Source organism: Balaenoptera borealis (assembly GCF_965194805.1).
Source record: "Balaenoptera borealis genome assembly, chromosome: 7".
Lineage (NCBI taxonomy): Eukaryota > Metazoa > Chordata > Mammalia > Artiodactyla > Balaenopteridae > Balaenoptera > Balaenoptera borealis.
The window spans coordinates 74,386,525-74,404,517 of NC_138864.1; the positions used below are offsets into that span (position 1 = coordinate 74,386,525).

At 41.3% G+C, this 17,993-nt stretch overlaps 1 protein-coding gene across 2 annotated transcripts in view; it reads left to right on the forward strand.

Moving 5' to 3' along the window:
• Positions 1 to 17,993, forward strand: part of LOC309631734 (uncharacterized protein) — a 492,832-nt gene that overhangs the window by 208,972 nt on the left and 265,867 nt on the right. For both annotated transcript variants that reach the window (XM_082398597.1, XM_082398599.1), the window contains one exon: positions 3,804 to 3,944. Coding sequence is in view for 1 of the 2 variants with exons in the window: in XM_082398599.1 (XP_082254725.1) it covers positions 3,804 to 3,944 (141 nt within the window). In the remaining variant the exon portion in view is untranslated. The remainder of the gene's footprint in view (positions 1 to 3,803; positions 3,945 to 17,993) is intronic.

Sequence of the window (17,993 nt, forward strand, 5' to 3'; positions counted from 1 at the left end):
CCTGTTTGAGTGTGCCATTTGTTTCCTGCCAGGACACCGGGTAATTCAAAACCCTTTTAATTCTTTTTACACATGAGGAAACTGAGGCCTAAGAGGCTTGGTAACTTCTCTGGGGCTGGGATTTAAGCCAAGGTGTCTGACTCCAGTGGTAACCCTCACAACCTGTACACATCAGTTCAATTACTGTTCACATTAATTACTCTTTCTGAATCACAGTTTCCCCATTTGCAAAACGAGGTCAGTAACAATAACTCCTTATAGGGTTCTAGTTAGCACTCAGTAAATATTAGCTATTGTTATTATTTGCAACAAAAAAGGACCTTGATGAAGATAGAAATTCCCAATTTACAGGGTCTTGGTAAGGATGAATTGGCTAGCAGGTGTGTTGCACCAGCACAGGGCCTGGCACACACTAGCCACTTAATATATGCCATTAAACGTTAGTCACATCTATTGTTCTTTTCCTATGCCACACTCTCTAGGAACATGATCTTGAATTCTATGTGAGCAAAATTTGAGTTGAGAGGCACTTTACATATATTGTCTCATATAAACTAACAGGTGAGTTATTCCAGTTTTACCAATGTGGAAGCTGAGGTCCAAGGAGTTAAATAACTTACCTAAGCTCACTACTACATCTGGTAGTGAAAGATCAAGGATTCCAACCCAGACATATCTGACTCCACATTTATTTGAGCCAAGGAAAACTTGTTAATAGAGCTAGTATTCAGCTGGTAAGCACTGGTGTGATAGGTCCCACTTTAAATATTGAATATTTCCCCATTGGGTGGTAAATGGCTGCTGCCTCAAGTCTCTTGAGTAGAACCTGCCCACCCATTCCCCCTCTGTCCCCACGACTCCCAGCTGCAAAGATAGGGCCTGCTCTGATGGGTCTGTGCCCACCCCCTTATCAGTTTTTAATGTTCAGAATCTCTCCTAGAAACAAATCCAGTAAATGAAACTCGAAAATCATACACAAACCTTTTAGAAATCCAAGAAGGAGGATGACCTGAGTGTTTTTTTAGAGCATTGCAGAAAATTCTTATCATTTCTGTACCTCTGTCCTGTGGCTGATTTCCTTGGAGAGATGAGCCCCAGAGGGAGCTTTAGGGTGAATGCATGGAGGGGTGGCCTTGTCTGTCCCCATCGTCAAGAAAGCCCAGTTCTGTTTCTGGGCCATCCCTGTTTCAGCCTTGATTGCACCTCTGTCCTGAACCCCAAGTCCCTGTGGTCCTTTTAGAATAACCCAGAGAGAAAATAGGTGTGCACACAGTGTGAGGCAGAGAAGGGAAGAGCCAGCTTTTCCCCAGGCTTCTGCATTTGAAGTCAGTCAGGCTGGGCTTCCATGTTTTACCTTAAAGAGGGAGACTGGCAGCTTGCTAAGAGCCTGAAGGCTGCTCCTAACCTCTGTGTTGCTGAGCTGGTAGCTGGCAGCCCTTCATCGTCACCTATACAGTTGCCCCATTTCCCTGGGTGCCGTGCATGTCTGAAGAAGGCTGGGTTTGGGGGCTTTTCCTTGTTTAATGGCTGAGGGGGAGTTTGGAGATTTGTAGGAGAAAGTCTGCAGAATAGATAGTGAGTTAAGAAACTCAAAGTCAGGGTTCATGAGATAGAGGGCTGGGGCTAGTGGAAGGAGGAGGAAGCTAAGGGAGTGTCAGTCATTGGGGGATTTGATGCCGAGGACAGTTTTCGTCTGTTTCCTTTCAGACCTTTCTGCAGTGTGTCAGGCTCTGCCCCTGCTGTGAGGATCTGCCAAGGCCAGCCCTTGCCCTTTATAAATCTCCTTTCTCTTTCTTTCTTTCAAAATGGACTTGCCCTGGATTAATAAAGATATTCTGGAGAGCTTCCTATCTCTGCCTGACATTATGCTTTAATAATATTACTACTCCAAACTTTAATCTAAAAAGTAGAGAGGAATTGAAAAAAAAAATCACAAAGAAAAAGCAAACCTCCATAATCAAAAGAGATAGGGTTAGGGGCAAAAGAAAGGACCAGATGACACCTGGGTGAAATGGTGGCATTTAATCAGGGATTAGGCAGGAAGTGGGTGAGGCAATTCCAGAATAACAAGAACCAAATTGAACCCTCTAATGGAACCTTTGTCAGGGTTTTCAAATACTCCAGTGCCCTTTAAAACCATTTCCCCCTCTGCCCTTATGTTTTTGTCCAGGCCTATAGGGGAAAGTGAAATAATCGAAAGTGAAATGCTGGCTCTATTGACTTTTTTTTCAAAGGGAAAACAGTGCGCAAGTTTCATAGGAAACCCTCTTGCTGAGTGAATGGCCCTTGAGAACAGGACTGGCTACGTGATTTGCAGGGCCCAGTGCGAAATGGAAATGTGAGGCCTCTTGTTCAAAGTGTTAAAAAATTTTAAGGTGACAGGTGAACATGAAACCAAATGTGGGACCTTTCTGAGCTCAGAGGCCCTGTGTGACTGCGTAGGTCACACTCCCAGAAGCTGGTCCTGCTTAGGAGTCTCTGAAGGTTTACATTATTCTCATTTTCTGACTTAATAATACTGCTTCCTCCATTTTCAAAGCATCAGGGATGTGATGATTGTCTGTGTGTGTGTGGGGGGGGGGTGTATTTCAATGCTATTTTAAAGCACTTGTTTATTTTCAAAATGGCTCTTTAAAACCTCAAACATTTCTAACAGGCAGTTGAGAATGTCTTAGATCTAAATCTGAGTAAGAAACACTGCTGCCTAGGGACCTACATGTTAGAGGGGTCAGCTCTCTTGTTCAGCTCAACTCAAATCTGAGGGGCCAAAGAGACATGCCTTCCCAGACAAGTGCCCAGGTGGCTAAGCCCCCAGAATTCCTTGTCCAGTTGGCCCTGACCTGCTCCCAGGGATGGGCAGGCATCTTCCTCAGGTACTTCTTCCCAAGGGTGAACCTTACTACTAGTATTAGCACCCCCTGGCCTAAGATTTGGCCAAGGGACAGCTGTTTAGGGGTAAGGAAAAGGGGTACTATTGACAGAACTTGGACATGTGGGCTGGTCTGGGATGTTCCTGCCTGTTTTTTGAGGCCCCCTTGCTGTGCCAGAGGGAGTTGGAGGGAGGAAGGGCTAGGGAAGGGTGTTTCCCTCCACACTGCTACATTCTACACAAGAATTCCAAGCACTCTGAGGATTCTAAATTATAACTTGGCTTTTTAGGCCATCATCGAAGGTATATTTGTCATGATAGCATCAAACATATTTAACAGTTTGCTAGCTTAATTTATAACTTATAAAACTCTAGACTTAGAGTTTGTGGGCTTCCATTTCTGTTCTTGCCATGGGTTCTGCAAACATTAGGGGCAGATGTGAATGGCAGGCAGCAACGGAAGTGTGTATCTCCGTAATGAAATTGAACACTAGCTTCCTTATAAACAGTTTTATAATTCAGTTACTCTAAGTTTGCATATGTGTGTGTGTGTAATATTTATACATTTTGACAAACACAGTTTCTGTTTTGATTAGTAGAATACAGCAGCTTTTTAGGATGTAATTATTAATTATACATTTACCATATCCAGTTTCAAGTACATTTCTCTTCCAAATGCTTCTTAATTTAGTAAGAATGTTGTTTTTATCACCACACTGGACTCTGCTAAAATTTGTATCTCTGTACCACAGAAGAAATAATTTTATCTTTTATGTCCAACTTTTTATGTGAGCCTATGATAGCATTCACGATAATGTCAGATATTTTTTATTGACAAAATGAATATTCAAAAGATGTATTTTGATTTCATAAATTTAATAAAGAAAAACAAATCATTATTGGGACTAACTGACTTTCTCTTTGATGTATCTAGGACACTGGAATAAAACTGGCCTCGTTCAACTGTTTGTGCAGTTCTTCCAGCAATGGAGTTATCACTTCACTTTTCATGTGTCCAAAAGGAAACTTGGAATCTGAAGTGCGTGAATTTAACGAAGAAGAACAAACTTTTGAGGTAAGTGAAAAGTCATGCTTCAGTGAGAGATTTGTAAACATGTTTTCTGCAGGCACACATGTTCAGTCATTTTTGGATATAGTCTTAAAGTAACTTCTAACTTTTGGAATAGATGCTCATGCTTCTTCCAAAGATTTGTGTCTTCTGGTTTTCGTGTGGTCAGTGGTATCACTTAGCCCTCATGACAGATGGTAAACTGTGTTGATAAACATTCTTTGTAACATCCATATTCATCATCAACTTTCTTGTGAAATTGAATTTAGAGCTTAACTTTTTGCTAAACATGTGCTTTTGGCTTTTTGAGTTCTTGGCTGCTGAAAGAGTTTATTGCAAAATAAAACAGCATTACTAAATAATAATAGCTACTGCTATATGTATATAAATCATACGGTGAATCACAAACCTGTGTAATGATAGTTTTCAGGCTGCTCTCTATAAGCTCTATGATAAGATGGCCCAGCCTCTAGTTCCCATTTATGTTTCCCACCTAACAAATGAAGTCTCACATTTCTACTGACCCTACCAACTGATGGCTCAGTGGCTATATGCATTTGGAAGGGTGTGGGTGTGGCATAGGCCACAGCACAACTGACTGGCCCAACTATGGCTTGTAGGGGCCGGGATCTTCAGTCCTTCTCAACTGCCACCTAAACTGCAAGAAATTAGCTTCCTGAGCTCTCTCTTGCCTGAGGGCACTGTATTTACCAGCAGGTAATATGTGTGCTGTCTTTGAAAGGAAGGAACTTGTTAAACTGAGTCTGGAAAAATAGGGAAAAGAGAGATGGGTTATTGCTAGACATCTTTTAGACTTAATCATATGTCAAAGTAAAAAATCTGTTTATTGTGCATACATCTCCCACAGTACTAGCCAAGACCATGTCAGAAGCTGAAATACAAAGTAGAAGTCTGCCAGTGCAGCTATTAATAATTCTTTATTACAAAATTAAAAATCTGAGGGAAATGTTAGGGCAGTTGGGACCCTGGGACAACAGGTGTAAACTGGGATTGTCCCACTTACAGGAAAATAAAGAAGCTTCATTTTTCTTTGCCCCTTTGGGAATGGTGTTTGTAATTTTGCTACCTGGTATACTAGTGTGTCTGAGTTTTCTAAAGGTGTGGTTTCCTAGGTTTGAGTTCACTTAGCTAATGGCAGTACATGAGCCCAGGATGCCAGCTTGATACCTGTGGCTGTGTGACCATCAGTCTATTTCTTTCGCCATTGAAAGTAATTCAAAAGCTGCCTGATTGACTAGGCTGTCTTGGTCATTTAGTTATAAGGACAGAGCTGAGCAAGCCAGGGGACAAAAAGACCTAGCACATGCTATGTAGTTAATAAATACTTCAATAAAGGAGTCATTGTTGGAGGTGTTATTGAAAGCTACCAACTTCCTCGGGTCTGTTTTCCTTGTAACAGTAGTGATCTCAGAGGAGCTTCCATGGCTATGTGTTTATAACTCATATAAACATATAGATATTTAATGGAAATCTAAATAAAAAATCAAAAAGTAATGTCAGTAGTTTCTTAAAAGTCATCATAAAATGACCTTACATCATTCAAAATGTCAGTAAACAACTGCCCCATTAGAGCACCAGAATCACAAGATCTTGCAAGGAGGTTTCCTGCAAAAAAAGAGAGACCACTTGTTTCAGAATCACTGGGCGAAGACCTGCCTATCACATTCTACTGTTCCTGGAATGCCTACTACAGTTTTTGCCTCTGCTTGACATGTCAAGCTATCTAGCTAAGTGCTGATATTCGATATTTTTTGATATCCTAATCAGATGCTCATTCAATAGAAGTCACTTCTGAATTTTGCAGACTTGCAGAAATGGAAATTCTAGTTGTTAATGCTGTTCTTACCTTGCTGCTTTGGTTCCAGGCTTTAAATTGATTTTTTTTCTGGGCTTTTAATTAAGTAGATGAACAGGAACATAATGGGACAGTGATGAACATTAGGGTCAGTCTGAGGTTCTCTCAGCACTAACCACATCCTGCTTCAATTCTTTTTAATTTTTATTGTTCAGCACTGAGGAGAGTGGACATTACCGTATACATTTAGTCTCTCCCAAGAATGTCATAGAGGGACCAGATGTATTTTCTCAAAGGACATAGATACCCATATTAGACACGAGGAGAATTTTCTAGTTAGTCCCTAAGAGGTAGGGTGGCACTGTGTGTTCTGGAATTTTGTTGCTTAAACTCTGACAAAATAAAATAACTTGTGTTGCTATGAAAATAACACTGGAAGAAAAAAAAATCACGTTAGCATAGGCTTTATCACAGAGTGTTATATGGAACGTGAGTCACGTGAGCTGCTCCACGAAAAGAGGGCTCTGTGGCCAAGACCCACCTCACCTTGCTCTTGGAGGTTCCCAACATATGTTAACATAATAAAGAATTTGATTGATCCTGCAATGAAGAAACCATTCTTGGAGTTTTCTAAAGCTTTCTAGAGTTTATCATGAAGCCCTCATTCTGTGTTGCTTCCTGTAGAAACACTGTAGTGATGTAATATTTTTTCTTTAAGTCTGTTTTCTTGCATTCATTGGGCTAATGACTAACTTTCTACAGTCCCAAGACATTATTTCCTATTTATTTTACTAAGCTAAATCTAGATGTATTTTCTTTCAGTTCTTCTCTGCCAATAGACGATGATAACCCCTCCAAATGCTCTTAGTGTTATGTGATCTTATAAAATCAGTGATTCTCTTTCCAGAGCTCATGAGCTTCTGTTATCCAGTGTCATTTCTTACCTTTCTTTGCTTCTTGATTTTCAAAGCTTTGTTATCTTCTATCCCATAGTAGAACCATTGAAATTTAGCTCAGTTTGAAATTTGGTCAGTTTCTGTTTCTCTCATTCCCATTTCTCTTATCCCCAAATGTCATTTTGCTCTCAGATTTGATCAGTACAATAAACACTGATCTGTTTTACTTGTGTCTGTCATTCTGATAAAATGAAAACATCCCAGATTGTGGATGTAATATTTTGACAGACTAATACTGACCTTATTCACATTTTTCCCCCTGAATAGTAGATTTACTACACTTTTTTTCCTGCAGTGCAAGTCTCAATACCTACTGAAAGTGTAGAATCCAGGCCAGCAGTCTCAGTGGGGTATCTTTCTGCCCTGTTGTAGGAGTGAAAATCCGGATTCATTCAATTTATTCAAGAAAATGTGTGTGCCTTTGACATGCTAGGCATGAGGGTACAGTGACAGGGAGAATAGTATAGGCAGGCCTCTGCTTTCAGGAAACATAGACGCGAGTGTTGTCAGTGACTTCTGTTATAGTGTGTAATATAGTTTTTTTAAAAAAAAAAAAAGCTGTCTTGATCCAGTTCTGAGGACCTGGCTGGAGGCCGGTGGTTCCTCTTTTTGAGCAGCTGATTAAGTCCACATCCCCAGTGACTTCCCTATCGAACTCTTCCACTCCTGGCATCTATGCGCCAGCCTTAACTGCCACAGGGCCAGGTACCAGACAACTAAAAACAGCCCCTAAGTCCTGGAGCCTGTGAAATTATTCAAATCAGCCAATTCACAGGGAGCCTGCTAAACCTAGTTAACCCCACCTTGCTTGTCACACATCAGCTGCCCCTGCCCCAGGGTGTAACCCTCAGTGTGGTTCTGCCTGCGCCTTCTCTACTTTGGCAAGTAACAAAAAGTTCTGCTTTTCATCTATCCAAATGTCAGTGGGTCGTGTCCTGCCACCAAAGAACTTTTAAATCTAGTAAAACACAACGGCAAGCAAAATTTTGGTTTTTCTTTTTTATTGTTATGAAAATTTCAAAGGACTTAAAATAGTACTAATTGGTGGTGAAAAAGAGATGGGATCAGGATTTTAAGAGAAAGGAGGAATTAAGAAAAATTAACTTAAGTAACTTAGTTCCCTCACCAAGGACTTTAGCAGGTTAATATACCCCATATATTCATTTGTTTATTGTGTGCTTATTGAGCATTTGCTGTGGCCCTGGTAATATAATGCTCTAGGAGGTGTGCAAGATCAGAAAACGTGTACCCTTTTCTTGAGAAACCTACAGATTAATTAAGACATGACGTGCACCTAAAATGATTAGATAGACAAAATCAAGTATGTAGTACTATAACTAAACCACCCCTAAGTCCAAAAAATGACAAAAAATACTAAAGAACCAGAGAAATAAATTTGCTTGCAATTTTCAATGATAGCTAACTTTAAAATAATTTTTAACTTTCCTAGTAAGTTGGCTGGAGAAATGTTTGCATTATTGCTCTTTTCCTCCATTCATTTTTCCCTGCTCTGAAACCCTTTCTCTGAGGTGCATAGGGCCTGGCAATTTCTAACCCTGCTTTGCAAACCTCGGACGGTTCGGAGTCACGTGGATTTTGAACTGAAGCTGGTAACGAGGTTCTCTCAAGGGATGGATTTTGCAGGACTGTGTTGGCAGTTCAGATCAGATGAAGCTATTTCTTTTAAAGCTTGGGTGTGTTTCAAAAAGGAAAATGGTTTCAGCCCAAATCCATTTGCAATACCAACCTTCCTCGTTGGGGAATTGAATGCTTAGCTAGTTTATTTTTGATAGGCAGGCTTCTGTGTGTTTTAAATGATGGCTGACTGGCCTAGAAGCTGAGTTTCTCCAGAAGGCATTTGGCGGTGTTCCATGATCTTCAGTGGAACTCACACTTTTTTCCTGGAGGAGAAGGAGGAAACTGTAGTTGATTAAGGCTCTGCCGTTTCTATAGACTCACTCCACTGACTTTCAACAATTCTTCCCACCAATACCTTCTTATTGAACATCTACCCTGTGTAAAGGACAGTATGGTCTCAGCAAGGGATGCCAAGCACTCCAACAGAGAGATGGGGCATGGACGCTATACAAGGCAGAATGTGGGCCTGGCCATAAAAGAGATATAAAGTGTTGTGTGCATGGAGTGGAAGAGTCACTTCAAACTGGGTGGATCAGGGAGAACTTTACAGAGAGCATGACACTTTAGCTGGGACTTGGAGATCAGGTTTGATTTGGCAACTAGAGAAGGAATCAGCAAACTGAAGAATATGAGCCAAATCTGTCCTCTCCTCCTGTTTTTATAAATAAAGTTGTATTGGAACTCAGCCATGTTCACTTATTGATGTATCGTCTATGACTGCTTTCATGCAACAACAGCTGAGTTGAGTAATTGGGACAGAGACTGTATAGCCCTTAAAGCCTAAGAAATTTACTGTCTAGCTTCTTACAGAAAAAGTTTGTGACCCCTTGTTTAAAGTCAGTTGCTTGAGGGACTTGATATATGGCCTAGATATTTGGACTTGACGTAGGCCAAAGTATATGATTTCATTTGACAGACATTCTGGAAACAGAATGTTTCTGAGCTTTGGGAGTATTTGTGTGTTTACGATGGCACTGAATTTCAGGACAGGGAGTGTGGTAGATGAGCTGCAGAAGAGAGGTGCTACAGGTTGGAAAAAAAATCCAGAAGTTCACGTTGTCACCTAAGTGAAAAATAATGAATGTGGATTAAGAGGATATCTGTGATGAAAGGGAGAGGGCTCAAAAAACCATTGTGGAATAAAGCTCTAGAAGGGTGAACAAAAGGAAAGACAGAATTGAGGATGACTCCAGGGTCTTGAGCCTGGATGAATGGGGATGTCAATGATTCCTTCTCTGAAAACATATCGACCTGAACAGGACAAATTTTCCCTTCTTCCACCCTACTCCGATTAGGAGGAGGGATAAACCTGGAGTGGCCCCATCACTCCAGGGCAGCTGGTGTTGGGAGGAGAGGTAGTCAGAAGCTATTGTTACAGAGGGAGCCTTGCTTGGGGAAGAATATCTGGTCCTAGATAGGAAGTCAGCCTATGTTGTCTCTGAGAAAAAAAACCACTCCATGAGTTGGAGGAGTATCCTTATATTTTAGGTCATCTTGCAGGATTGCCAGATAAAGTATAAATTGCCTGGTTAAATCTGAATTTCAGATCAACAAGGAATAATTTTCTTTGTATAAGTATGTTCCAAATATTACCCAGGACATATTTGTACTAAAAATGATTAGTTCTTGATCTGAAATAGAAATTTAACTAGGCATCAATTTCAGATCAACAATGAATAACTTTGTAATATATGTCCCAAGTATGGGATACATTTGTACTAAAAAATTATCTGTTGGTTCTCTAAAATTCTAATTTAATTGGGCTTTTTTCCCCCTAAATCTGACAACCCTACCTGTAAGGTAAACAGCCAAAGTTTTCACTTTGGGGGAGACTGAAAAAGAATTGGGGCACCAGTATTTGCTTTCCTTCAGAGGAGTAGAGTTGACTCCTTCAGCCATTCTGGAGCTCACAGTGAGCAGAGGATAGCTCAGTGAACGTCAGGCCAGGGTGCTGGGCACTAATTAAGAGAGCAGATAGAGGATGGACCAAGGGGTATGGTCGGGTGAAGTTTCCAGTGGTGGTGGTTTGGACATCCAACTGGGGGACTGGAATAAGGGGTTGGAGTACAGAGGGTCTGGATTAGAGAGAGGGAGTGAATTCAAGACAGGGACAGATTCCTTAGAGGAGCCTCTTTTCAAAGACACAATTTTGGAAGGAATTTTCTTGGGGTAGAACGAAGCAACAGCTCTGCTAGATAAAGGTCCCAGCTTCTCACACTTGCTCCAACGTGGAGATCCACCTACTTCATACCTCTGAATCTTTGATACATTGGTTCAGTGACAGGATGGCCATATTCATCCCAGTTTTCTTATAGAGCTATGTGATCATTAATTTTATGCATCAACCTTACTAGGCTGTGGTATCCAGTGGTTTGGTCAAGCACCAGTCTAGATGTTGCTGTGAAGGTATTTTTTAGATGAGGTTAACATTTAAATCTATAGACTTTGAGTAAAGAAGATCACCCTCCATAATGTGGGTAAACCTCATCCAATCAGCTGAAGGCCTTAGGAGAAAAGGCTGAGGTGACCAGAAGAGGGAGGAATTCTGTCTCCAGACTGCCTTCTAACTCAAGACTGTAACGTTGACCCCTGCTGGAATTTCCAGCCTGACAGCCTGCCCCGAAGACTTTGGATGTGCTAGCCCCACAATTGCGTTAGCCAATTCCTTAAAATAAAATAAATCTCTTTTTCTGTGTCTCTCTTTGTCATGTATGTGTGTGTGTGTGTACACACACACACACACACACACACACACACACACACACACACACACATTCTATTGGTTCTGTTTCTCTGGAGAACCCTAAAACAGGCAGGCAGGTGATCCTGAGTAGCACTGACCCCCATCCACGTCCTCAGATTCCCGCTGGGAGTTGAATCTTGTGGAGCCACTGCTGGTCTCTCCCAGATTCCTCTCCTCAACCCCAAGCCTGAGCAAGAGTAAGACCAAATTCCCTGGTTGCCCACACAGGTCATCAAGATGTGTTCTTTCAATCAGGGGAAGGCAGGATCTGCCATACCTGGGTTACACATCTCAAAGCCATCATGCATGGGAGTAGGGTCATTCCGCATAGCTGGATGGGTGCAGCCTTGGCCTTGGAATTTGGGGAGTGAGAATTGCCCTCTGACCTCAGGCATACCCGCAATACAGCAACTGCAGAGTGTGCTGTTAAAATAGTGTGTGTCTAGGAAGACTGCTTCTCCATATTTCTTTCCCTTCTTTATCCAGTCTCCTCACTGGAGAGATGATACAAACAGAGACATGCAGGTTTATATTAAAAATCTTTGGTGGATTTTTGAAAAAATCTTTGGCGTATCTATCTGCTGTCCTCCCAGCTCCCTAGCAACAGCTATGTCATTCTTTTATAAATCTTTTCATGGAAATTCTAGCTTTTCTATGTGAGTCTCTCTGTGTTTTTTTGCCTCTCAGTGTCTTTCCCTCTGCCTGTGTCTATTTTTCCTTCTCTCCTTTCCTCCCCTGCTTCTCTCTGTCTCTGTCTCTCTGCATGTTTCTTTCTCTCTGGTGTGATTTCCCACATTAGCCACTGTCCATTTCTTTGATTCCTTCTTGGCAATAAGAGTTACGGCACCATTATGCAGCAAGCAGTCCTGCTTCCCTGCTACCTTAAAATAATAATGTTTCATGGTAACAAATGGATATAGTTAACAATGAAAGTAAAATGCTTAGCAGGCAGGGGTGCGACCGGGTCAGATTTCTCTGCCTGGCAAAAACAGAGGGTATCCTGAAAATCCCTAAAGAAAGGAATATATATGTGGGGATAGCTGGTGATGTTTGCCAGGTGGACACTGCCACTGTTTTATTTTTAATTTAGCTCCTGTAAATTGTGAGAGTAAGTTCTCAAATGCAGAATAATAGTTATTCTTAATTTACTAAGGTTTTGTCATTGTCCTAAGAAACTTAAAAAATATTAGCAGATTTTAAAATCTGGTTTTACGTTTGCTATTGTTCTTTGATTAAAAAAAAATCAAAGCCAAAAATAAGACAATCTGAATTAATGAAGGCATATAATCCTTTTTGTACCCCAGTGGCTGAAGTTTCTACATCATGTCAGAAAAGGTCCAATTAAAGTCAAAAAAAAAAAAAAAAAAAAAGAAAAGAGAATGACTTTTTCTAGACCTCCTTTCCCTCTCTACCACTAAGAGGAGACAAAAATCCTAATACCCAAGAAATCTTCAACCAAAAGCTGTTTGCATGCACGTGTGTGTGTGTGTTTTGCACACCGCATGTGTGCCTTCCCCTGGGTGCAGATGGCTACTCCAGCAGCAGTGCATGTGCGATGTGTATGATGTGTATGTCTGAAAGTTGGCTTGGTTGTGCACATGGAAAGAAGAAAACAAGAGAGGGAGGTAAAAACCACACAAACCTAAATCAAAAGCAACTGTCGTACCATGAGGAAAGCAGGCAGACCTTGCTTTGTGCACACGCCACTCTTTCTTTGCCGCCCAGACTGATCTTTGAAATGAAATAAAGAAGCATGGCAAACTAACTGAAACATAGGTAGAAATAATAGATTTGGGTTTCAGAAAGAAAAAAAAAATAACCTGGCATAGCTTGAAAGGCACCCATTTCATAACAACACATGTGCAAAGAATTACAGTAATTGCAGTGCACACATCGGTAACAGACAGAGTGAACAATGAATATTAAAAACACATTCCTAGAGCTGGCCCCGTGGCTTGGCAGGAGCTCACATCGCGGAGACCTACGCGGGAGTCAAAGGAAGGCTCTTGGCTTCCAGAGCTGTCAGGGCTTGGCAGGAACTGAGGAGGAAAGAGGAGGGAGGAAGGTGGCAGTGATTGTCCCCGTCACTGACTCCTGTCTCCCACTGACAGAGCCCTAGGGTGGCTTCAGGAGAGTTGCCTAGAGGAAGTCTGCCTTCAGCCTTTTGGGGCTCTGCTTCAGAGCTGAATCTGAGCCAGGCTGAGAAGGAGGAGGGATGGGGATAGAAAAACAAACACCAGAGAACAGACAGAAGGTAATGCTGGGAACGCCCAGACAGTGTCCCGGTCCTCTCTCTCAAGGCTCGCCTCCAGCAGGATCCAGCAGGATGGACTTCACTGCTGTGGAGACATAAACTGGAAACGTGTTTTTCTTCTGTGGACTAAATGCATTGATTTGCCTTTTTCCCTACAATATTTGCTATGCGGTGGCATTAAAGTCCGTAGGGAGGTGAATTCTCCTGGTGGTGTGTTCTAGAGCCTTCAAAGGCACATTAACCAAACATCCAAGGTACACAATGATCTTTTCACTGTGAATCCTTTCCATCATCAGCAAAGACAAAAGCCCTTCTCTTAAGCACAGCTTTGGTTTCAAATGTTCAGATTTTGCCTCTTGCTGTTGGATCCTTGCAACATTGGCAATGAGACAGGCCAGGGGGTGAGAATCTCTAACCAGAGAGTTTGGTTCACACACTGGGAGCCAAGACCTGAGGATTCTTAACCTGTGGGCCGTGAACATCCGAGGAGTTGATGAAGTAGAAATCAGGGAGATCCATACACTTGGATGGGAAAAAAAATGACATCTTTATTTTTGCTGATCTCTGAGAGTTAGCATACCTTTACATTACAAATGTAGGAAACAAACCATGATAGTACTAGTAATACGTATGACTTTGTCACCAGTAAAACTCATGGGTATTTTCATGTCATTTCACTGTTGTTTCAGATATCTCTAATTATTATTTATACTCATCACTACTAGGAATTTTGGTAATTATTAGACCTGCCAGAAGATCTTGTTATTTTATGCACTAGTGAAGAAGCACATAGTATAATAAAATAATCTGATAATTGTATTTTAGTATATTGGTTTCCCTTGACATGTTATATACTATAGTTTATTCTTTTTAAAAAGATTATTCTGAGAAGCATCCACAGGCCACTTGGCCTCACTGTGGAGGACTCCATGGCACACACAACATTTACCTGAAGAAGGATCCGGTCTCTAAAGCAGTCACAAGGCGCTGGGTGATTCCCAGCTTCACACAGTGATTCCTCAGTGGGCCAGCCTTAGGCATGTCTCTATACACGAGGGAGAGAAGGGAAAGGCAAACATATGTTTCCAGACCCAACACTGAGGACTTAACAAAGGAACTTCTTACTTGTCCACTCTTTAGATATTCTCAACAAACCTTAGCATTTGCAAGACAAAAATTCACATTTTCTCTTCAGTGACTTGTGGCAGAGCTCCAAAATGATTTCATTAAAAAGAAAATAAAATAAACTCCTCAAACAACTTCTCCCGTTTCTCTAGATGTTGGCCAAGAGTGTTTGCCATAGAATCACAGTTGGTAGGGTAGAGAAAGGCTGACGAGGAACTAACTGTGTTTGCCAGTTTCCAAACCAAGGGCGGAAGAAACAGCTATTAGAGTGCTAGTAAGAGAATCAGATAATACAAGACAACAGAGGGATGGCATCTTTTAAATTAAGGAGTCAGCTAAGGGAGCTGACACCCATAAATGTCACAGAGACAAATTAGAAAGTTCTTTCATTTCTACTTGTCCTCGTGGTAAAGGAGGGGAGTAGTTCAGAGTTGGAAGCAATGGTTTATTTGATTTATCAAAACCTGAAATCCTGCTGAACTCTTGTACCAATGCAGAATCTAGCACTAGAAGGGATGCTGGGAGTAACAGGCTTAATCACAATCCTCAAAAATATGAACCTCAGCATCTGACTTACAAGGGACAAAAATACTGTCCTAAAAGAAAATATGTAGAATATTAGCAATCTTCATAGACACTTTTTTTAACTTGGAGAGAAATAATATTTTACTAGAGTTCTTGACACAGTCATTTAAGAAAGTCAGGAAATATAGAGAGAAAGATAGATATATAGATGATAGATAGATAGATAATTTGGTAAGATCTAGATCTATTATGTATAAGACACTACATTTGTTTTTAAAATACATTTATCTATCTCATTTAATCTTCCAGCATTTCCATGAGATGTTATTAGCCCAAGTTTTTCAGATGGGGGCAAGCTTAGGGAATGAAATAACTTGACTGAGGTCACAGAGCTAATCAATAGGATTTTTTTTTTTTTAATCAATAGGATTTAAACACAGGTTTATCTGACCCCAGAGCCACCATTCCATTATTTCAAGTGGCTTCAATTATTTTAAAAATTGCTGTGATTGACTCCTTAAAACACAAGAAGTTGTTATAGAGCTGAAGGATCAAATTTCAAGTTAGAAACATAAATGGCAACATGAAAACACATTACATATTGATAAAAGAAGCTTTACGATATCCAACAAAATTGTTTCTCATATGCAGAAAGAAAAATGGGCTTGCCCACCTATTTTAATCATTAACATTAATATATAATCATTTTATATAAGTAAGTATAAAAGCAGGTACCTGGAATTTAAGAGCTCCTTAAATATGTAGTAGTTGTCTGTATGTACCTATTTTCAAAATGTGAAACTGTCATCTCTAATTATTATAAAATTTGGTGCATGAGACCAAATTTCATTGTGTTCAAAGTGTACTTCTGTGCCAATTGCCACCCCTTACCTACTGTATCTGCAGAGTACCCAGGGTTAGAGCTAAGGCCTTGATGACAGCTATCAATAATTAAGTATAAAGTAACAATAGGAAGTATCAGGCTCATGCCAAGCTCTCCATCATGGAATTGCTGCTCTTCATGAGCCACATGCCTCCTCCCATTTTAAGTAAAGCCATGATGAGAGAATGAACATATTTTAGTCCTCCTTAAAATAATCCCTCTTCATCAAATCACAGCAAGGTATTGTAATCTACATGCCACAGACATTAGACGCCACTTTGGAATTATCTCCAAGGCGTAGTCCAGCCCTAGCTTTCTCTGATTCTAGGAACTGAACAACTGCTAAGATAGAAAAGCCTCCAAGGGGGTCTTTACAAGGTCTTGTAGACGTCAGAACTTAAAGGGTCCTTGACTTGAGTTCCGTTTTGTGAGACTACCCCTGAGATATTTCATGCTGCAGGAGTTATTCAGTCAGTATAAATAACTGGGACAAGTTATAGGATTTCAAACACTAAGTAAATAACCTACGATCAGAAAATTCAATTTGTTTGTGAGGTGGAGAAAGGCATCCTGCCATTAAGCAGTCAGATGGAAAACATGCAAACCACAGTCTGTGGAAGAGAAAAGAACATTAAAAGCCCTTGCCCAGAAGCATAGGCAAGTGCAGGAAATATACTCAGCAAAGTTAATGTGTCTATTGTAAATGTGGGAAGCGGGAGCCACAAGACTGATTGAGATTCCAAACTGTGTAATAACCAGAGACATCACTTGCAGGCCACTCTCTCTAATGGGGAGCGCTGGGGAGTCTAAGAGATTCACTCATGCGACGGGTTTGGAAAGAAGACTCTGGTCCAGTGCAAATGCTTTCTGGGTCAGACACAGCCATGCAGCCAATTCCAGTGACTGGCAAAGGCACAATCTGACAGGGCCACTTCACTCAGTTAGGCAGAAAGATCAGATATCCTCTGGGAATAGAAGAAAAAGCTCATGATAAAGCACATATTGATTATTGCTGCAAAGGATCTCAGATTTGCTATGAATGGGGTGATAGCAAAAATTATATTTGCATTAAGAATCACCTGTATATCCAAAAATGGATATTACCTAATGCAAAGACTACGCAAATACTGCCTTATTATTCTAGTGCGCCCTCTTTTCCACATCAAGGAGACTGTGGTGTGTACAATCAGACCACATAATGCCGATATTGTTTTGGCATCTGTTGTAATATGGGGGTAGTGCCATCAGGGCCACTGCTAGTCCATTTGCCACCTTTGTGCAGATTTGAAAAAGAACTTTGCTTCTTCCAGGTGGATGCAGCCCCAAACGGAGCATACAGTTTGGCAAACAGAATGTGGGCTGGATTTCTGTCTCTTTGTCACTCTGCTCTGGACGCCCTTAAGCAGTCCCAGGAGCAACATTCTCGCAGGCTCCAGAGGGTGGGTCCTGCTGGATCTTAGGTTCTATTATACATCAGTGGGCACAGCCGATGCTGTTGGGGTCTGGCCACATCCCCTCAGTCCCCTGCAGCTTCAGTGTTCAGCTTTGTGTATAAGCTAAGACTTCCTACCTCAAGCTCCTGTTTCTCTCTGCCTGAGGGCTTTTTCTAGCTCCAGGAGCATGCTAGACGAGACAGGGGTTAATGTCCAGGAGCAGTCTTCAATCACAGAGGGGTGGAATGGAGTGGGTACATTCCCCAGCCTCCTTATCCCTAGGTGGGTCAAAGTGAGGTGCATCTGCCCAGTGTCGCATGGGGTCCTCAGCAGGATCAAACCCCAGTTGCCCAGAGTGGCCATTTGCTTATCAACACTCCCTTTGTTGACTTTCTTCCCTTCCTTGTTTCATTTCCTCACTCCCTCTCCATGTTTCCTGGGATTACCTTCTAAATCCTTGCACCCAAATTCTTGTCTCTGAGTCTGCTTTTGGGGGGAACCCATATTAAGACCCTTGGCTTCCTCACTATAATTTTACCTCTTGGCTTGATGTACCTGCCAATGTTTGGAGCTTTAAATCTAATTTGACCAGCACGTGAAATTTTTCATGAATTGCAGTACTCTTTTACAAGTCAGATAACATTAAGAAAGGAACAGGGACTTCCCTGGTGGCGCAGTGGTT